Source organism: Eurytemora carolleeae, unplaced genomic scaffold (genome assembly GCF_000591075.1).
Source record: "Eurytemora carolleeae unplaced genomic scaffold, Eaff_2.0 scaffold93, whole genome shotgun sequence".
NCBI lineage: Eukaryota > Metazoa > Arthropoda > Copepoda > Calanoida > Temoridae > Eurytemora > Eurytemora carolleeae.
The window spans coordinates 139,517-161,344 of NW_019396929.1; the positions used below are offsets into that span (position 1 = coordinate 139,517).

General features: G+C 31.5%; 4 protein-coding genes across 6 annotated transcripts; all 4 read left to right on the forward strand.

Annotated features, from left to right (window-relative positions):
• Nucleotides 1-166: 166 nt before the first annotated feature.
• LOC111710211 (probable acylpyruvase FAHD1, mitochondrial) lies at nt 167-4,503 on the forward strand. The gene is made up of 8 exons (XM_023484272.1): nt 167-275; nt 633-735; nt 1,100-1,181; nt 1,611-1,702; nt 2,338-2,421; nt 2,917-3,012; nt 3,606-3,675; nt 4,372-4,503. The coding sequence occupies exons 1-8, from the start codon at nt 256-258 to the stop codon at nt 4,422-4,424; spliced, it is 600 nt and encodes a 199-aa protein (XP_023340040.1). The 5' UTR covers nt 167-255; the 3' UTR covers nt 4,425-4,503.
• Nucleotides 4,500-10,630, forward strand: LOC111710227 (phosphatidate cytidylyltransferase, mitochondrial). 2 transcript variants are annotated; one of them, XM_023484289.1, is made up of 12 exons: nt 4,500-4,692; nt 4,960-5,309; nt 5,468-5,502; nt 5,696-5,747; nt 5,943-5,997; nt 6,988-7,171; nt 7,234-7,378; nt 7,903-7,962; nt 8,393-8,476; nt 9,545-9,604; nt 10,027-10,102; nt 10,533-10,630. In XM_023484289.1, the coding sequence occupies exons 1-12, from the start codon at nt 4,531-4,533 to the stop codon at nt 10,608-10,610; spliced, it is 1,341 nt and encodes a 446-aa protein (XP_023340057.1). In that variant the 5' UTR covers nt 4,500-4,530; the 3' UTR covers nt 10,611-10,630. The 2 variants fall into 2 exon arrangements, with proteins under 2 accessions (XP_023340057.1, XP_023340058.1); XM_023484290.1 differs by having other exon boundaries at nt 4,960-5,303.
• A 994-nt stretch (nt 10,631-11,624) lies between these two features.
• LOC111710229 (methyltransferase-like protein 22) lies at nt 11,625-16,021 on the forward strand. 2 transcript variants are annotated; one of them, XM_023484293.1, is made up of 7 exons: nt 11,625-12,185; nt 13,550-13,609; nt 13,677-13,739; nt 14,429-14,469; nt 14,637-14,696; nt 15,406-15,490; nt 15,554-16,021. In XM_023484293.1, exons 1-7 carry the CDS (start codon nt 12,137-12,139, stop codon nt 16,009-16,011), a joined length of 816 nt encoding a protein of 271 aa, XP_023340061.1. In that variant the 5' UTR covers nt 11,625-12,136; the 3' UTR covers nt 16,012-16,021. The 2 variants fall into 2 exon arrangements, with proteins under 2 accessions (XP_023340061.1, XP_023340062.1); XM_023484294.1 differs by lacking the exon at nt 13,550-13,609.
• LOC111710228 (tRNA wybutosine-synthesizing protein 3 homolog) lies at nt 15,997-21,463 on the forward strand. The gene is made up of 9 exons (XM_023484291.1): nt 15,997-16,074; nt 16,386-16,461; nt 16,781-16,933; nt 18,050-18,123; nt 18,585-18,666; nt 19,354-19,458; nt 19,689-19,775; nt 20,886-21,134; nt 21,433-21,463. Exons 1-8 carry the CDS (start codon nt 16,034-16,036, stop codon nt 21,087-21,089), a joined length of 822 nt encoding a protein of 273 aa, XP_023340059.1. The 5' UTR covers nt 15,997-16,033; the 3' UTR covers nt 21,090-21,134; nt 21,433-21,463.
• The last annotated feature ends 365 nt before the right edge of the window (nt 21,464-21,828 follow it).

Below are 21,828 nucleotides of genomic sequence, written 5' to 3' on the forward strand. Positions count from 1 at the left end.
CCGTCTCAAGTGATTTGTAAAATTAAGCATTTTTATATTCATGCAGTACTCTCTTTAGTAGCTTGATGGGTGACTTAAACTACTTCTCTTCTCCAAATTGTAAATTCAAATTTTTTCTGACCCCATCATACTGCTAGTTTTATTTCTTCATATTCCGTTTATATTTATCTATATTTAGCAAACTTTGTAAGAATAGGATTATTTTTAAATAAACAACTTTTTAATAAACATAAAAATTCCTATTTTCAGATTAAAATGAAGATTGTGAGATTTAGGCAGATCTTAGATGTATTTTTAGTTAGATTACATTTTGTCAATTGTCATGGCATTTTTGCTAAGTGTCTGTATATAGTGAGATAGGAAGGTTATGTTACTGTAGGAAGGACCTATATTGATCATGCTAAGTGTCTGTATATAGTGAGCTAGGAAGGTTATGTTACTGTGGGAAGGACCTATATTGACCATGCTAAGTTTCTTGTATGTATATACTGAGCTAGGAAGGAAAGTTGTCGCTGTTGGAAGGAACTATATTGATCATGCTAAGTGTCTGTATATAGTGAGCTAGGAAAGTTATGTAACTGTTGTCGCTGTAGAAAGGAACTTCGCCGACCATGCTAAGTGTCTGTATATAGTGAGCTAGGAAGGAAAGTTGTCGCTGTAGGAAGGAACTACGCCGACCATGCAAAGGAATTGGGGAACGCTGTTTCTACCACCAAACCTCTTCTTTTTATGAAGGTTCGGATTGAGCATGTTTATGCAACGCGACAGGGGTTTCCTGAAAATAACATATTCCCAAATCAACGATCTACTTGGCGGTTTATTTTGTAAGAAACGTAGTTATTTTCTAATGCTACCTTCCTTAGTGACGTTTTCCACAAAGATAGCAATTGCTCTGCGATTGGAGATTTGCCAATTTTCGCATAAGTTAATGTACATTTGGTTTGTTTGGAAGTTGTCACTTCGAAAGATACCCTTGGCAAAATTTTACTTCCGATTGCCGTTTTGTAAGTGCACAATATTTTTGTCATTGTTGCAAAAAAATCCTCAAGGTTGACTTAAAAACATTTTTCTCTAATCAATTAATTGATTTGTTATCAAGCCGTCTAGTAGCTATATAACTGCCGGGCAATCTATCGAAATACCACTGGGATGCTCTGAACTACATCATGAAATTGAACTAGGGAGGACACCATCTTAATTTTATAAAATTGAATTTTAGAGAACTTTTTTAACAAAAAAAGTTGGACAATTTACAAGTGTTAACTTTCTTTTTTTCATAAAAATTGAAAAAGTACTTAATTTTTAAACCAGGAAATTTTTAACACGCTAATAATTCAGGCCACGTTTTGAAAGTGTTCAATAATTTCAAGAACTAAACTACACATTTAGAATGACACCCTTTTTTAGGGGTGTATATTTTTAAGAATTACCCTTGCCCTCTGGGGGAAAATGAAATTTGGACTTGAAAAGATAAGTTTTTTCATCCTTTGCCATTACTTCTTACCCACAAATTTATTTATTTCTACCTCTTATTTTTTTAGGAAATCAAACAGCCCTGCTTTTTAAGCTATATTTCAATACAATCTTATAATTGTGTTTTCTGCGTCCAGGTGCTGTAATTAGTAAGCAAAGCAAGAGAATACAAGAGTCTGAAGCTATGAACTTTATTGGTAAATTTAGGAAACCGGAGACTTTGAAGACATAAGTTGAGTACGCACAATGATGACGAACATTGAGGACACATATTTTGGACACACATTGAAGACGCACATTGGATTCGCATACTGAGGACGCACATTGAAGACGCACACATTTAAGACACACATTGAGGAAACACATTTAGGACAAACATTTAGGACAAAGATTGAGGACGCGCAGTGATGACGAACATTGAGGACACATTGTGGACATATTGTGGACACACATTGAAGACGCACATTGGATACACAAATTGAGGACGCACATATAGGACGCACATTGAGGACATACATTGAGGACACACATTTAGGACACACATTCAGAGGGGGGGGGGGGTTCCTTCCCATTTTAAAATATATATTTGACTCGTCTTTTTGTCTATTTGTCTACTTGTATCACATGAACCCATGAAAGGTTGATGACTGGTCAAAATTGATAACTTTTGCCTGGGAAAAATGTCGACATTTACAATTTAAAAAATCCACCAATTTGAATAGAAAAATCCGTGAAAATCTTTGTTTTTGGAGGAATTGGAGTACTAGAAAAAGATGGCTGAATGAAAATCAGAGGAGTGAAGCGCCCTAAAAGCTCAGTTTTAAAATATTAATTTCTAAATTCTAAAATGTATTTAATGTTTAGATGTTTGATACAAGTCTACCTGTGAGTGAATTGATACCATTAAACAGAATATCAGATCCGGGAAATATTAATTTGTGGTGTAAGGTAACTAATCTAAAAACTGTATGTACTGTATGTACTGTATGTACTGTATGCACTGTATGTACTGTATGTACTGTATGTTCTGTATGTACTGTATGTACTGTATGCACTGTTTGCACTGTATGTACTGTATGCACTGTATGCACCGTATGCACTGTATGCACTGTTTGCACTGTATGCACTGTTTGCACTGTATGCACTGTTTGCACTGTATGCACTGTATGTACTGTATGTACTGTATGTACTGTATTTACTGTATGTACTGTTATTTCTGTATTTTCTGTATGTTCTGTTTGTACCGTATGTCCTGTATGCACTGTTTGTATAGTATGTGCGGGATGTACGGCAAGTACGGTATGAACGGTATGTACGATATGTACCTTATTTACTGTATATTCTGTATGTACTATATGCACTGGATGTATTGTATGTACTGTATGAATGGTATTTACTGTACATGTTCTGCACTGTATTGTACTTTATGTACTGATGTACTAGGTGAATGGTGAACTACGTCAGAATGGATGTACTAAGGATATGATATTCTCTCTTCCTTTCCTAGTTAGCTATATATCTCAATACTTCACTCTTGAGGTAATTATATTTTTACATATATGATTAAAAGACATTGCAGTTATATTTAGAGTATTTTTCCCTTGGCAAATTTACAAATTTAGCGTTAAAAGCTTTGTTTTATCAGGAATGAATCAGATGTAATTAATTGAAATTTTAGAAAAAGTTAAAGAATTTAAATTAATTGTTTTCAAATGTTGCTTCGTTGCCAAAGTTGCGCATTCCTCCCATAAATGTCCTGCAGGGTACAATTTTTAATCGTACAGGCCACTCTTTTATAACGGGAGGGTCACTTACACAGGTCGTTTGACTAATGACAAATTTTGTTTTATTTCGAGAAAATATGTATTGAAATTTTCCAACTAAATATTTTTTTATTAATGGTTTTTTTATAGCCATAAAATTCAATTTTTTAAAAACCGAAATCATAAATGAAATGTTTCTGATGTATATTCAAAAATTTTCTATTTGGGGATATGATTGAATGCCCTTCAAATAGGTACACGGAAAAGTAAATTTATAAGATATAATTTATCATGTTTTTTTTCGTTTTTTATTATCAATGTCTCTTTTGAGATATTTCAATATTTTTTCTAATGGATTTGTCTGTGAAGGAGGGTGACCTGATATTAACTGGAACCCCAGCAGGTGTAGGGCCGGTCAAATCTGGAGATGTCATCACAGGTAATCCTCACCTGGGAACTTAATCCCGATATCCTGTATGGACACTTGATTTCCTGCTTAATCCTTTTGTTTGGGATATCCCTACTGACAAGTATTGGATTCTGACCATTGCTTAGGATCCGGATCCGTTGGATCCGCACTATAAATTTTAAAAAAGAAACTTTTCTCTCAAAACCTATTCCTTTCTTTTTGTTAATCCGCAGATAAATTAAATCTTTATTTGATATCCAGGAAAATGTCTAAAATTCAACCAATCAGAGCTTCTTTTGCAGAAACCGATCAGAAGCTTTATAATTTTTCTCGCCACCAATAAAAGAGCAATTATCTTACTTTCCCGCACTCTCATTGGTCGGAACACAGTAGGGGTATCTAAAAAGACCGAATTTAGGATAAAATCATAAGTGTCCTCAGTTGATATCGAGATCAAGCGATCTGGATTAAGCTGGTATCCAAAACAAAAGTTCTGTGCTCTGGGATCTCGCAATGTTGTTAAATTCAAAATGCATTTCTTAAAGTAAAACTCTGGGGTGTATATTTCCTTTAAATTTCGAAAATTTGTTCCCCGGAAGTTAGGTATGTTAAAAAAACTTGTCTTTTGAAATCCAATTTTTTATTTTTTCCAATTTCCGAAAAATCTTACCTTTTTACTTATAAATAAAACTCAACAATGTTGAATATAATAAATGTCAATTTTAGGTGGTATCCCAGATGTGATCGAAATATCATTCCCAGTCATCCAACGAACCTGAAACTAGTTTGCGCACTTTTTGCTAAAATAAATTTTAATAAAACAATTTGTATGTGAACAAATAAATAAATAGTTAATTAATTATATATTTCAGATTAAAACAAACAATGCTTGGAAAACTAAAGTTAATTGTGGAACCCACTTTTTGTAGGAATTGTCAGATATCGCTGTTAAATCTGACCTTTAGACGTCCTCAGATCTTGGAACAAAATTCCAATTTTAATTCCGGATCACAGAGGCAATACACAGCTATACCTTTAAATCATAAGGAAGAAAACCTGTCATAGTTTTCATTTAAGTAAAAAAAATACTTGTTTCTTCTTTTATCGTCAAACTTTTGGTTTTAAGGAAAGAAATGATTTTTTGAGGTAAAGTAGCAAAAAAGGTCTTAATTCTTAATTTATTCCTTAAATTCTTCGAAATATCCCCCCTCTCCCCCTTCCTGAAGATTTGGTGTATTTTGATAAAAATGTACCCCTGGTATTACAGGACAATTACATTATTATTTTTTTTGTGACAATGTTTGTCAATGCTAGTATGCAGTAAGCTCGTTTCGTCTTTGCCCTCCTAACTTCAAGTATTCCAACATTTGTCAACCAACTTCAGCTCTATTTTCTTCTCTAACTTCCTCATCACCATTTTCAGCTTCGTTTTCTTCTCCAACTGCTTACTCTCCATCTTCAGCTTCGTTTTCTTCTACAACTGCTTCCTCCCCATCTTCAGCTTCGTTTTCTTCTTCAACTGCTTCCTCTCCATCACCAGCTTCGTTTTCTTCTTCAACTGCTTCCTCTCCATCTTTAATTTCGTTTTCTTCTCAAACTACTTCATCACACCCTTCTGAAGATCCAGTTAATCAACGAGATTATGAATATTTTCACAGGAACAGGAATACAATATTTACTATTTAGTATTTATTTTTCCTTATACTTTTTATAATTTATCATTTAAACAGGAGCATGTTCGATTGATAATGGTTCTCTTAAAACCAAAATCGGATTAACATTTATAGAAAGAAACATTTTTATTAATGTATTCACTGTTCAGAGTTCTCAGTTCACTTCCTTCAGATAGATCTATAGGTACCATTTTTCTAAGTTGTATCATACTTTTTGTGACGAAAAGTATTAAAAGTATTTGCTTAATAAAGTTGTTGAAATCCTTTTTATTGTAAATCTTAACTAATAAATGCTGTTAGTTGACTTAGATTTTATTTGAATACCCAATATGAATTTAAATTTTCTATTTGTTTTATTTAAAATTTTTGTTGTTTAGCTTTTGCATATGGATCTGGAGTTTTTAAGCAGGCTGGGAAAGCTTGGACCAGGAAACTTGTTTAAAAATTTATCACCTTTTAAAAAAATTATAGTTTATTTTCAATCCCTTCTAGTTGCCCAAGCATTTATTTTTTCCAAAATATTAAAACTTTGAGATAAGTCAGTTCTAAAATTCAATTATTATTTTATTTTTTATTTTTTTTTTAAATCCCTGAATTTATTATTTAAACAATTGTATTTGCCAGGAATTCCATGTCAGATTTTATTATTGCAACAGACAATCCCGAAGCATGGCATAAGGCAGGACATGAAATTTTTGTTATTTTAAGTTTTCAACGTTTTGTGCTTGAGTTATATGCACTATGCAGTGAAATTATATTTTATTCTCTAGGAAATAAACTAAGATATTTTACTTAAAAATTCACTTTTTTCCCCCAATTGAGAGTTAAAAATCGTGCGCACATCCCTAACTTCTGGGGGAAAAATGATTTTAATATGGGTGGGGGAAATGTACATCGTATACTCTCGACCCCGGCTTGAGCCCGTTACCGTACTACCATGCCGGAGGGGGGCGAGAACCTTTTCTTGTCCTTTTTTTTCTTTGCACCTGGAATTTCTTTGAGAAGAGAATTGAGCGGGTGTTTCGTCGAAACACCCGCGAAGCAAAGTCGTACATACCCCTGTTAATATGCGATATTATAAAACTTTAGGCGGACGTAGTTGATTAATTGACTGATTGATTGGTAGACTTGTTGATTAGTTGATTAGGCTCCTTAACTCGGACACAGTAGTCGCAAATTATCACGTAAATGGATATATTTCAAACCTGCAATAAAATGCAGTTACAGTTAAAATAAATGTCAATGTATAAATGTTATTGAATGTTTCATAAGATATTACTACTTGTTGTGTCAGGGTGATAAGAAGTTATTAAGGATCGGAGGGTTTGATGGAAAAGTTGAAAACCTTTGTAAATACTTCTAAAAATATAAACCAGGTTGTTCAAGATGAATTTACTATGGATTGCAAAGTTATTTGTGGATTTGATTTTTCACTAGTAAACGTTTCACTGTTTTTTGTTTTCCTTCTGTCTGAGTCAAGAATACAGAGAAATTGTGGGAGAATTGCTTTGGTTTAGAACTTCTCTGAGCGGGGTTTTGGTAAAGACGACTTATGGGGGGGGGTTATAAGTTAGATTTATGTTCAACAAATATGCATATAATTAATACAAATTGTGTATTGATAACATCAAAAATTCACAGCAAATGCTCAAAATTTTTATGATCCTAGAAAAACCTTCAATTGAATCCAGATCACTATCCTTTTCTCATTCGACTGATCGGTTCAGAGAAAATTGCCCAGATACAGACAGATTTTGGCGCCAAAATTTATTTCAACACACTGATTCCGTTTGAAGACAGTTTAATCAAATATGGCGTCATTTTCACGGAAGACCTTGTACAAGACTTAACAGGTAAATGATTAATAGGAAATTTATTTAATAATCTAACTTAATTAAAATTCATGTTTTTATAGATTGGACGACATTATATGTCTCTGGTCGATTACACAAACCTGTCAACATTCTTGAAGCTGACCTTTCTAATGAGAAGCTTAAAAGCGCGTTAAGGGTCAACCTAGACTTTGCTCTTCACGCTGCACTTCTTCAGCTACCAGCACGGTATTATTATATTACCTGAGCTAAAACTTTAGAATTGGATACCTTAAATCCAGATTGCTTAATCTGAATATCCACTGTGGACACTTTTGATTTCTGCTTAATCCTCACTTATTCTCTTTTTTTGGATTTCCCTACTTTAAGCATTACTCAGGGGAATACGGGAAATCCACTAAAATGTGATTCAGAAGCGATATTTATAGAAAAATTTCTTACTAGTGGAAGACGACTTTTCAGGGTTTTTTTTAAGTCAAGTGTATTGAATACATAAAAAATAAAAAGTTGTTGAACTCTAGTCAATAACAATGTAAATGACGTTTAAATACGGTCTACAAATCAATTTAAAAGAAAAACGACATTTCATTGCTGTTTAAAACTGAAATCATAGAAAAAATTTGACTTGTCATGCAATGGAAAAATACTGCTCAAATTACAATATCTCTTGGTCGTTGAACATCATAATGTACTATGTTTTCATAAATTATAGTGTTCTTATTAAACTTTATTAATACACTATATTATTCTAGTTGTACCGAGATTGAACTTTATTTACAGTTGGCTGCAATAAGCTACACCGGAGATTTACGGTAAACTTTAAATGTTTTATAATAATTGTAAATAGTTGATTAATTGATTAATTTGATTATAGTTTGATTGATTTATTAATTATTTTGTTGATTTATTGATTGTTTGGTTGATTGATTAATTTAATGATAGTTGATGATTTTTTGATAATTAAATTGTATTTGGATTGTTGGATCAAATTATTTATTTTTGGGTTAATTTATTGATTTTTCGGTTAATTTATTGGTTGTAATAGTTGGGTTATTTTTTGTACATTAGGTTTGATTTATTGATAGTAATTTAATTTTTTGATAATTAGGTTTGCATCCAAACTTCTCTTAATATTTTCCCCTGGTTTAATTAATAAATATTTCCAGATTAATAAAAAACTTAAGCAGACAATGTAAGTCAAGGGTGTTTGAAAAATACCCCCCCCCATGAGTTCTTTTTAAGGATGTTGGTTGGAGAGGATAAAAATAAGGTTTTCAATATTGTGGATGCACAGACAGATCTTTTCAGAGACCTTTATGCGGCAAGGTACAGTTACTAGAGCTGCATTTTATGGTATTTAAATTTGTCTATTGTACGGGGATTTAATTAACGTTCAATTGCACTAAAGTCAGTTTTCAAAGTAAAGACTGCTTGTTGTTGATTTTTCGTCCCCACTGCGAGGGAGGGAGTGCAGAAAAAAAGAAACACAACCCAATCCCGTTTTGCGGCATGCGCGCTCTTCAACTGGTAATCAGAATTAAAAAACTTAACATTAAACCGTTTACTTCTTAGAAATAAGACCATATTGACCTCTGTTAATGACCCTATGGTGTTCAATATTGTTAAAGCTTTCTTTATTGTTCCTCAGTTTCAAAAATAAATCTATAAGTATGCCAAATAAAGCACTAGAAAAAATCTTAGATCCAATTCACTGATTTAATGACTGTATTTCATGATTGGAGTTAAGATACTAAAAGGTCTGGCTGCCTGTTTACTAAAAATTATCTCACCGCATCCAAAGTAATATCTATCTCCATTTAAAAGATATTTTCAAAAAACCTTTACAGTGTTTAGATTTTTGTATTTGTCTACTTGTGTTCAACATCTACAACAAAACTAATTACATGCATAGAAAGAACAAAAAATTTAGAAAAATTGGTCTCATCGCGTCCACTAGTGAAAATAAAGTATTAAGTTCACTAATTATTTCTAGCACTTTATTGCTAATTGAGGTTCAAAAACGTAATTTTATTTCTAGCGCTTCATGTGGCATATTTACTGATTTATTTTCGAAACTGAGGAGCAATAAAGAGGGCTTTGAGAATATTGTACACCACAGGGCTATTAACAGAGGTCAATATGGTCTTTTTTTCTAAGAAATAAACGGCTCAATGTTAACTTTTTATTTCTGATAACCAATTGAGGAGCGCAAGGCAAAATANCGCACTGCAATTGAATTAGCAATCTCAACTTCTCGGCATTGCGCTCACTATTACTTCGCACGATCGCACCTTTTTAAAATAATATAAACATAAGATTGCTTAAATGTCGTCCTCTAATACCAAAATTGTATGGGTCCCACTGTAAGATTTAAACTTTGATTATGTTTTCTAGGTTAAAAGGTCTGGCTAATCATGTTCTAATCCAAAATGGTTCCGTTATACAAGATAATAGGTAGGCTGATGTCGGATTTAATGTTAACTAATATTCACATAGAAGAGGAATTTCTTGACACTTGAGACATTTGATAGATATCATTCTTTATAAAACCCTAGGGAAACAGGTGGCAACTTAGAATGGTGATGGTAAAAGTGTTTAATTTAGACTAACGTGCTTATTCCTTAACTTTGTGTTCTTAATTTTCTTTTTATTTACTGTTTTATTTAATTTTTATTACAAGGATTGGAACTGTGTCACATTTGACACCAGTGTAATGACGTCATGTGAAATTTCTTCAAAATTTCATTGCCACCGTACTGATAATTTATTTGCGTTTTAAATATTTAATATTTAATTAATATTTAATTATTATTTAATTATTATTTAATCATTATTTAATATTTAATTTTTAGAAATTATAGTTTATATTTTTTCAGTGAGGAGAGTAGAAGATATCATTTAGAAAAACTGCCAACTAATCTAAAAACTCGGGTTCTCAAGGAGTTTTGTAAGGTTGGCGTTATAATGGTACCCTTGAACCTTTTGCTGGGCAAAAATTGTCAAGAAATATTTTGCCTTAAAATGAATACCAATAATAATAAATTTAGAGTTTTTTTTATTTCGTTACCCGGTTTTTTATAAAGTGAATTTGTTCGCTAAAGAGAATGGAGAAAATTGACGGAATCATCTGAATATTTCTCATACAATGATCTGATAAAGATTTAAAGGAGCAACTTTTAAAGGTTAAAGGTCTACTGTTTAATTAAAGGATAATTCTAAATAACGTTGAATTTGACTATCCATTTAAACAAAAGAAGATATTTTGTTTAATGCTGTATCATGATTATGATGATATATAGAAAAATAGAAAGTTACCGAAAACCTTTTTACCAGTTTTAAATAAATTTTCGTCAAATGAAATGAATGAGTGAAACTGTTCAAGGATAATGCTATGGATGGGGCAATGGCTTTACTTGAAGGAGCTCGAAATCTAGATCTCACAAATAAAGCTCTCAGGTAAATTTTATATATAATATAAATACTTTACTTGTCTGATTGTTAAGGTTTGTTAAAGGGAGTTTGGCCTTCGTTAAAGAATACATCAAGATTATTTCATCTCATTTAAGAATTTCCATTATTACATTTTTTTCCTTAAATGAACTTCAGCTATTCATATATTTAATTCAAATACTTAAAAAGAACATTGATTCAATGAAAAAGTAGTTTATTTAGGAACAGATAGTTAAGTTGATTGATTAGAGAAGTAGTTCAACTATCTTTATAAATCTGGCAATTGAACTATTTGCTTAAAAACAAACTATTTAATTATGATATCTTAAAAATTTATGTATTCCAAAAAATAAACTGGTTTCTCAGGCTCTAAAGGGAATATTTACAGCTGGTCCAGTGAAGGCTGTGAAGTACAGTGCTGCCAAGCTCAAGAAAATGATCAAAAGTTTAATCAAATAAAAATAAAGATAAATAGAGTTTAACAAATATATTTCATACAGGTTGATTACAAAGGAAATATAATTCAATGATTGCATACAGGGTGATTACAAAGGAAATATAATTCAATGATTGCATACAGGGTTATTACAAAGGAAATATAATTCAATGTTTTCATACAGGGTGATTACAAAGGAAATATAATTCAATGATTTCCCACAGGGTGATTAGTGATTACAAAGGATATTGTTTTTATTTCGTATGTTCATTGTTTACAGCTGTATACTTTTATTTTCTTCTTCCTCACACCATCCATTTTTAACTTTTTAAGAGTTCAAATAATGCAAAATACCGAATTTTTTCATCCATAATTATGCTTACAGGGACTGTAAGCATAATTAATGTGCCCAATTCACATTGTTCCCCTAAGAGCTTTGTTTAGCTTGCAGCTTGTATCAATCAGAAATCTATGTTTCTAAATTTTAAATCTGATTATTTTGGGGTTTCTCTATATAAGTGATTTGTGTATTTCTACCATCTATCGAAAAACATTCAGGATTATCAGAATTTAACCCTTTAAACCTAGAAAAACGACAATATCTTCCACATAAACGATCAGATAAAGTTTTTAAGGTTAATCTTGTCATTAGACATTGTCTTTTTTGCATGGGGGGTCACTTGAAATTTAGCTTATAGTCTCTTTATATTCAGTCATATTTGATAACATTGTATAAAGATTGATGAAGTATGTCACAGTAATAAATAGCTCAATGCCAGTAACAATGTAATTCATTTGTAAAATATTCATAAGTTATATAGTTACTTTATATTTTATAATCAATAGCTTTGACTTGTGTCTATACAGATTCTAAAGTTTGCAATATAACAATAAAAAATTGTTGCATATTTTTTTAAAACCCACATATTTTTTACTTTTCCTCTGTTCCCCCCCCCCCCTCAAGTTTCGCCTGAGTGAAAATTCTTTTGTGCATGATCTCTAATAAATGTTAAAAATCAAATTTTCTACCTATAAAGATAATTTTGTTTGAATGGAATTTAATTTTAAAGTTTGTTTTTGTTTTGTTAGAATTTTAAAAAATGGCCGTTTCATCTGAAGTAAAGGAAGACTATTTTCTTTCAACTATTGGTAAACAGAAAACATTATAATAAATCCAAATAATAGAAAATTAGTATTTTAAATTCAGTTAATAAATTGCCAAAGAGAATAGAATATATTAGTGTGGAATTTACTAGAAAAAAGTGTAAAACGGAAATTTTGTTTTACTGTTTCCATACTGCAGGTGTACTTCATATATTTGTGCTATATAACCTTTTGGGCCCTGGAACATCATTTTTTAGAAAATCTAAAATTAATATTAAAAGAAAACCAAATTATGAAATAGGCTGGTTTCATAATTGACCAATGATCATTTCACATAGACTCTATGCCTTTCACATTACAAATGATGATTTTCCGTTATAACTATAAATCAAATGATGTTTTTTATTCACCTAATTCATTATAAAGTTTATTTAACAGCTTTAAAAAATTCAAAATTGAAATGGATAGTCTAGGGAACATACTGTATTAATGTACTCTACTGCATATAATTTGTGAACATTTACATGATTTGTACACTTTGAACTCCCTTTCAGACTGAAAGGGACTGAAAAATTCATACCGAGAGATTCTCTAAATTCCACTATAATATATATTCTATTCTCTATGTAAATTGTGCAGCACGAACAGTTGGTCTAACTATACTAAACAATCCAACCGTTGTGTTAGACTTGACTTATCAAAAGGGACCAAAGGTTTTGCAGGGCGCTTTGAAAGATAGCCACAATTTCAAATATCAAATTAAAATTAAAGATTTTAAAAACTTCATGGCATCTATTATAACCTAAACATATTGATCATATTTTTTTGTAATATGAATAAACATTCTCACTCACTGGGGTTAAAGGTTTGTGAAGAACTGTGATTTATTGCGATTTCCTCCTAAAATGTAATATTTTGTACATGTCTGCTAATGTTAATTTTCAATAAAAATGTTTTTGAAGGTAAGGAGAAATTCAATCTTTGCCATAAATAGCGCCATAATTTCTAAAATCAGATAGGTAGATAGATAGATAGATATATTTAGATAATTATAAACCGAATTGCACGCAAAAATGTTATTTCTGGTAACATTTGAATTTCTCCCTTCACTTAAAAACATTTCTTATAGAAAATCAACATCAGCATTCAGCAGGCATGCATAAAATATTATATTTTAGAAGAAAATTGATACAGGGGTGCGGCTAAGGAAGCGCTACCGATAAGGGTGTGGCTTGCGGTGTGCAAAAAATGCATTACCTATACACTATACACATGTAATGAAATTATTGAGTAAAGTACGTTTTTAAACGTAACTATGATGAATTTAACTATAAAAAATGAAAATACTAGATTTAAGTGTGTTGAAACATGTCTGATTTAAATTATTTTCATACTTTTTTCAATTTTAGGGGCGGTGTTTGAAAATGAAAATGAAAATTCTGAATCTGACATAAATGATGACCTTTCAAGTAAGCATATCATATTTTCATTATAATATTTTCGTTTTTTTACGTTTCAAAACTGATTGTTTTTCAGCTGTAGAGACAGTATTTGAGATACAGGATTGCGTTGAGTTCCCAAAAAAGAAAATTGTTTTAAGTAAGTCATATTGTAAATATTCTTTTTACATTTAATTTTAAGACGATTTTCTTACTTTGTTCTATTATTAATCTGCTTTATTTTTATTGATTTACTGAAAGCCCTCCTTCCCCGTACATTTTTATACAGTAACGATAATAGTTACTATTAAATTTTTTAATAATGATATAAATATATTAATTTTCTCAGCCTAGGATTTTCAGAATTTAAGAAATATTTATCTTGTCCAATGCGCACCAATAAACATTTCCTGGAGTAATTTTGTGTCACCACAAAACATTTGAACCGATTGGACAACAAGCAGTAAAGCCTAACATACATACTATCCTGGGAACTCAAGCTTTACCTGGAAGCCCATTCTACTTCGAACTTTTAAGCCAAGTTAAGAATATTCCCGAGAACCGATTTGACAACAAGCAGTAAAGCCTAACATACATACTAGCCTGGGAAGTGGGAACTCAGCTTTACCTGGAAACCCATTCTACTTCGAACTTTTAAGCCAAGTTAAGAACATTCCCATCATTCTACTGAGTTCCCCGATCAAAGTTTGAGGCAAATCGGGAATGGATTATTAGTTATGATTGGATAAACAAACAAACAAACACCCATACGTATTATAAAGATTATATAATTTATTATATATATTATAGATACGTTACATAGATCTAGTTGCTTTATTTACTTTTTAGAACATACACTGAGCAGCTCTGTTGACATGGTTGGGCTGCAGGTAAACAACATTTATAAACAAACAAGTTTTCGTAGATTATACAAGAAGAATTGAATTCATTAAAGGGACTGTCCACGTAATTAAAGAGTTACATGCCCGATTCACAAGAGTACTCTATAAACTATTAAGATATTCATGATTGGTTATAAACAGCTTTTGTGTTTAAGGTGTGGCGAGGAGCCTTCCTACTCGCAGATTTTATTCTTCACCATCAACATATATTCAAGGTGTTCAAAAAAATATTTTTGTTTTCGCTTTTTTTTACAACAAAACATGTCATTACTTGGCATTTTTTAAGTTTAGGACTTATTTATAGATTTTTCGGTATTATGTTGATAAATCACCCAATCCATTAATTAGCACCACCTTAAATGGAAAGTAAGCGTAATTTTAAGTGACCCTGCATGGAAAAATAGCAATGCCCTTTTCATAACGGTACCGATGAAAACTTTATCTGATCAATAATGGTGAAGATCAGGACGTTTTTATTGGTTTAAAAGTATTTTATTTTAATAATTCATAAATTTTTGAAATGCGCAAGTCATTTTTGTATATAAACCAAAATTGAAAATAATGAATTTGTAAAGAGATAAACATGGACATCTTATTCATTCTTGATCACACAAAGCTTTTAAGTGATTATAAACATTGATATATAATTTAAACTTGAATTTACGTTAACTGCAGTCCCTTAAAGGATATTTTTCTTATCAGCGTTTTCAAGTTTTTGTTGTTTACATCAAAGAATATGGCTTCACTTGCAATTTTGTAAGGTAGATTTAGGACTTCTTCTCATTTTTTGGTTTAAAATACATGAAAAACATACACGTCCTCTATTCATGTTAAGTGTCAATAAATGTACTTCCACCCCTTTTTAAATCTACGGACCTGCGGATTTTATAATATTTCATCACTAATAGGTTAATTTGATTCAAGGATAAGCTAGTTGTAGAGTTAGCAGGAGGAACGGGGTTCACAGCTATTGTAGCCGGGCTAGTGGCCAAGCAGGTCATCTCAACAGGTCATTAAATCAATCAATCAAATATGTATTAAAGAACATCGGGATTATTGAGATTTTTTTCAGATGTTGACCGAGGAAATATTCTTAGTTTACTTAGCTCAAACTTAGAGAAGAACCTACCTGGAGGAAATGTAGAATGCCGGGAGTTAGATTTCTTTTGGGACGCTTTCCCGGATTCCATAAGTTCAGAACTCCGAGACAGTGACGTCATTCTTGCAGCTGATGTTGTCTATGACAAGAATATAACGCGGCACTTCTTTAAGACAGTTCAAAATATTTTAAACTTTGGCGGGAAAACAATATTTATAGCGATTGAGCGACGCTTGTGGACAGATAATCATGGGAATTTAGTTGCGCCAAATTTTGACATTTTCAAAGAACATTTAGAGGAATTGAGTAATTTGCAAATAAACGAATCTGAATTACTTGTTGAAGAACTGAAAACAGATTTCCCAAAATATTTTGAATACAACCGCGTCCCTGAACTCACATTATGGAAAATAGTTTTGGCAAAGTTATGATTTTTTCAGATGAAAATAGGCAATGTCGACTTTATTTGATAGACAGAAAGCTGACTGTTTTAGGTACGTTTTTAGGCAATTCTGTATTCACTGTTCATATCCAAGTGGGAAAATATCAAATTCTAAAAAAACTTTTTAAAAACTTTTCTCAATTATCTTATTCAAAACTTCCTGAGTTCTGAATGGTCATTTAAGCTTGAGCATTTGCGAGAAGAAGTAAAAATTGCATTTTTTTCTCGAAGCGAAAATGGTGATTTTTATGACAAAGAATTTGTTTGTACAATACAGATCAAAGGTGAAAATGGACTTTATTCATAGCAATGTTAAAAATGAATTTCTTCATTGCACTGTAAAAAAAGAATCTAATGTTTCAGTAAGATTGATCTGAGTAGAAAAGGGAGCATTGACGATCCGATTGTGGATATAATCAAACATCTCAACAACCATCAGGAACAAATGTTCACAAGAATTTTTTATATATTTTAAAATACGTTCCCGAAAAATTTCATTTGAATTTTTGAAGCTATTTTATGCTTTTAAAATTTGATATCTTAATTCTCAGTTTAAAACTTTTAATTTTGGCGTTAATCTTTCCCCACAGTTTGTATCCAAAGCAAAAAGCAAATATTAAGTGTTAATTTAAAAAAATGTTGCTTATAAATTCTTTGAATAATATCTTTAATAACTTGCGTAAAACATGGAATTTTTGGGTATTTTTCTAAATCTTAAAAATATTTTGTTTGTTGATTTAAGAATAATTTGTTGGAAGGACTTCTTCAGTTTAAGTTCTTGTAGTGGCAGGATAGTAGTGTTTGCTGAAGGGGATAGAACTGATAACAAAGAAGAACTAAAGATTATTGACAACAAAGAACTGAAAACATCTGACAAAGACATTGATGAGGACAAACTCAGTATTGTCAAAGTAAGAATTCCAGAATTATTTGATTTCACCTTCAACCTCTTCACACATTTTTCTTATTTAGCTTACGATAAACTTAAAACTTAGCTTCCCGTTTAAGACTAATATATAATTCAGAAAAATAGATTTATTTGGTTGATTCTTATAAATTGGATCCAGAATCCAATTACCTGGATTCAGGGTCCATCTATTTGGCTCTAGGAACCAACTATGTGGATCCTGGATCTGGATTCTTGATCCAGCTATCTGGATCCTGGGTCAACTGCTTGAATCCAGACACTACTTCCAGATCCAGTATCCAATTTTCAGAATCCAGGTTCCAACTATTTGGCTCCAGGATCCAGCTATGTCAATCCTTTGTCTAACTATCTGGATTTAGGATCTAAGTTTTGGGATCCTGGATTCCACTATCTGGATCCAGAATTTCACAGCCAGAGCTGAGATTTATAAAGCTTAAACCAGAGTAAAACAGGGACTCGGGCTTAGATAGAACCCGGTTTAAAATTGGTTCTAGTTCGACCAATAAGAGACTGCTTAGAAAGCTTTCTCTCTGTAGCAGATAAATCAGCTGTGGCAAGGAGATGTAAATTTTGAAAATTCGAACTTTACGTAGATACATTATTTTCATAGTATGTTTATTTCATACCTTTGATAAAATTTGACACTACAAATAATTCCTGAGATTTTAAATGTACAAGTATAAAAGTTTTTACGAAATCTACTAACATCAGCTTTTGACGACCAGAGCCTTAAAGAGCGAAAAACCCAAGGCAGTTGGGTTTTACCAAACTCAGGCCATCCAAAACCCGAGTCTTGACTTACGCTTTACTATGGTCAAAGTAGACGCTAAGACCGGGTTTTACTCGGGTTTAAGCTTTAATAATCGCAGCTCTGAAGGAACCCAACCACTGGATAAAATTTATAACATCAAAATCAAACAGCATTATACTGGGTTTGAGTGGTATTCGTAGACCAAATTGAAATCTCTCTAAAACGGACAAAAGAAGTGTTATCCATATTTTTTATAAGGAATTGTTTACATAGAATATTTTTATCCAATGGAATAGTCGCTAGCATATTGTTTATGTAAATATGAGATAATAATAATAATAATGTTAGTCTGGCTGTGATTGGATTCATGTCTCCCATACCCTGGTAAACCCTGCTGAGATTATCCCAAAAATTAAAGAAAGGTAACATTTTTATTTTTCGTTAATTATAATAAATATAAGGAAGGAATGGTAGCAGTGTGCCTTGAACGTAGTTTCAGCCGACGTGAGAAAACAGATTCTATTTCTATACAAAAAACGTATATTAATATTTTTAAAGAAAAATATATTAGATAATTTAGTTAGGAAAAAGAAATAAAAAATTGTTCTATGATGGGGGGGGGAGGAATATCTGTGGCGTAATTATTAGGCGTAGTTTTGGTTGGTTTTTTTAGATTTGATTTTTTCCGCTCAAAGGAGGTTTTGCCAAAAAAATTAAAATATATATATAAATTAAAATTGTTTGGTGTAACATTTTTTGATTTGATTTAATTTGTGCACAAGGCAAAACTGAAGAGAAATTATTCTTTCTTGAAGCACTTAAATGATCCCTGGAATATTTTTTAATAAAAAAAAAAAAAAGTTTGACTCATATTTTGTTTAAGGTTTGGACAGTCTGGCTGTGTTGTGATTAAGTTTGAGCCCTTTATTCTCCACGTGCAGTGTAGAGATATTAACGCGGCTAAGGAAACAATATTGAGAGTCACAATTATTTCATAAGATGAAATAAATTAAGTTTTTAAGGTTTTTTTGATAAAAATAGTACTTTTAATATTGGAATCATAAATTGAATTAAAGTTAATATTTTTAAATAGGTAATTTATACATTGTATACATTAAAAATTTATATATGCAAATTTTCAGAATTATGATTTGGCAATCATGAAGTTTAGGATAAATAAATTTAAAAATTGAAATATTATTGTTTTGAATAGGAAATGACAGTATTTATTATAAAAGAAAAAAATATTTATATTAGATAAAATTTGTCGATTGTTTGAAGTTAAGAAAAAAACTGTAATGAGCATGATTTATTAATAAAAAATGCATTTTGGTACGCATTTGCGGTGTTTGGGTGAAAAATGTATGTTAAATAAAGAAGATAAAGCAAAAAAAAATTAACATTGACCTTTTTGGCATGTAAATTACAAAGAAGAGTTTACCTGACCCATATTTTCACGCTTTTTCATATAATTGTTTTATTTTTCATTAAAAAAATAGCTGTCGCGTGTCGGTTGAAAAAATAGGTTTTTCTCCGTAAGTTTAGACAAATCTAAATATAAAAATCCACCAATGTAAACAGGAAAATCTCTCAAGTTTTAAGTTTAATATTTTTCGAAGAAAAGCTAAGTAATCTAGAATATTGTTACTCAGTTGGTGCACCTGACTGCGGTAGAATCTGGATTCCGTAACAGTGGCATCACTGTGGGTAGAGCGGGCAAATTTGTTTCAGCTGTACGGTCAACTCACGGCCTTGAGGTCTCATTTTTTACTAAAAAAGGAAAATTGATAAAATTTCCAGGCTTGCAAAATTTTTAGGCTCATTAGTCACAATAAAATGCTTGAGTCAAAATTAAAAAAAAAAAGTTTTTTAAAATGAATCTTAGTAAAGTAGTGATTTTAGGAAAGGCTCAGAGTTAGTTATTTTTTAACAATATGATTTTGAAAAACATAGATATTGCAATTTGTTAAGTCATCTGTTTTAAAAGGTTCCTGTGACGACAGAGGAAGGAGAACTATTGGTTTCTGAACAATACATACAATTCATTCTAAACAAGGCTAATAGTAAACTCAAGGTATCTTAAGACACAAAGATTTTTGGTTTTTAAATTTGAATTGGACAGCAGAATGCATCATGCATACATATAAAAATAAGACCCTTATAACTGTGAAATATGAAGACGACTACTCAACTTATTATTTTAAAAAGTCCAATGAAATAATATTAAAAACAGCAATTTCGCGTAATATGTTGATTTTCAAGCTACTACCGGTAAACATTTTTGAATTACAACATCAAGTACACATTAGTTATATTTAGATTTCGTCTTTTATTGCACAGTCAATCGAGGGGAGGAAGGACAGCCACAACAATTTCTATTCCGAGCCACATTCTCCTCATTTTCTCGTCCGAGCCACCTGTAAATCCTCGTCCTTCCATTAGTATTTTTTTAAAAGTGTCTAGTCCTCCAAGATAAAACAATTTAAACTTTTAAACACATAATAATCGATGGACGAGGATTTCGAGGTGGTTCGGACGAGAAAATGAGGAGAATCTGGCTCGGACGAGAAGTTGTTGTGGCTGGCTTACCTCCCCTCGTCACGCTGTGGGTCTCTCTGTTACGATGTACACTTTACGGTGTACACTTTACAGTGTACACCTACAGAAAAATATCATGATGTCATTTACTAAAGAAATGCAATTAAGCAAAAATGTGAATAAACTGATTCTGAAATCTTGTTAAGATAGACAATAATGATGTTTACTTAGAAATATCACCAGGACACTTCATTATTTAAAGGGATGGTAAGCGGAATAAGTGACCTTTCATGCAGAAATGGCAATGCCCGATTAACAATTGTACATTTTAAACCTTTGTCTGATCAAGTTTGAATCAATGTTTATAGTTTTGAAAGCTGCTAATTTTCCACTTGGGTTTCTCTATAAAGGGACTTGCGCATTTCCACTGGAGAAAAACATACAGGAAATATCAGAATTAAACTCTTTTTAAACCGAGACAACCGACAATATATTCCGCATTATAGATCAGATAAAAGTAAGAAGGACACCGTTGTGAATCAGGCATTGCCATCTTTGAATTGAGGGGCACTTGTTATTAGCTTACAGTCCTGTAACTGATAAACAGCTCCACATAACCCTTCAGATGTTAATTAAAAATGTTTAGGAGAATTTCAGTAGAATCGAGAAGTTCTACGAAAAATTAGGAGAATTTCTTTCTGAGGAGAAGAAAGGGACAGGAAAGCAGAGGAAGAAAGATTTAAGGAAAGAGGAGAGGATTGCTAAGGACCGGAAGAAGGTGGAGGAGAAAGAGATAATTGAGAACAAAACTGAATCTAGTTTAACAGCCCTGGAAGATCTGTTTGTCTAGAAAACGATGGATGTCACGTCTAAACAAAAGAAAAAAATAATAAAGGTTCGGAAAAGAAAAGCGTGTTTAATACATTAAACACTTTCTAGTTTAAACTTAAACTTTTCTATTGTGCTATAAATCTTTTAAATTCTTAATTTTCTCCAGATTTTTTCTCTCAAAAAAATAATTTTTGAAACTTGTCAATTTTCTTATGAAGCTATTGATAATTTTCTAATTTTTTCTCTACATGTTCAAATGGGGAAGGAGATTCTGACTAAGAAAGCACTGATCATTGATCAGTGATCAATTCTGATTTTTCTAATATTAAGATGATCTTAGATCTTTTCTATGATATTTTCAGTACATAATTGATGATCGATACAAAAAGTTAATAAAATATATCACAAAAGAAGAGTTGCAGTTAAATTCCATCATTAACAGAAAAGGTAAAAAAATTCAAATTTCTAAAAAATCAATATTTCGTATTTTAAGTTTAAAAATGATTAATTTGATTATTTATTTGACAAAAATTACAAAAATTAACCCTAAAAGCTACCTTAAAAAAGTCTTTCTCAGTGCGGATCCTGATATGGATTCACATCATACTCTAATTGCTCTTAATCACTGGGTTTAATATTTGTAGGTGAGAAGATGGTGCATATATGTGCACGGGAGGGGTCAACCAATTGTCTGGAAGCACTGATTGAAAAAGGAAACAACAAACATTTGCATAAAATTGATTGTGAGGGTCGTAAAT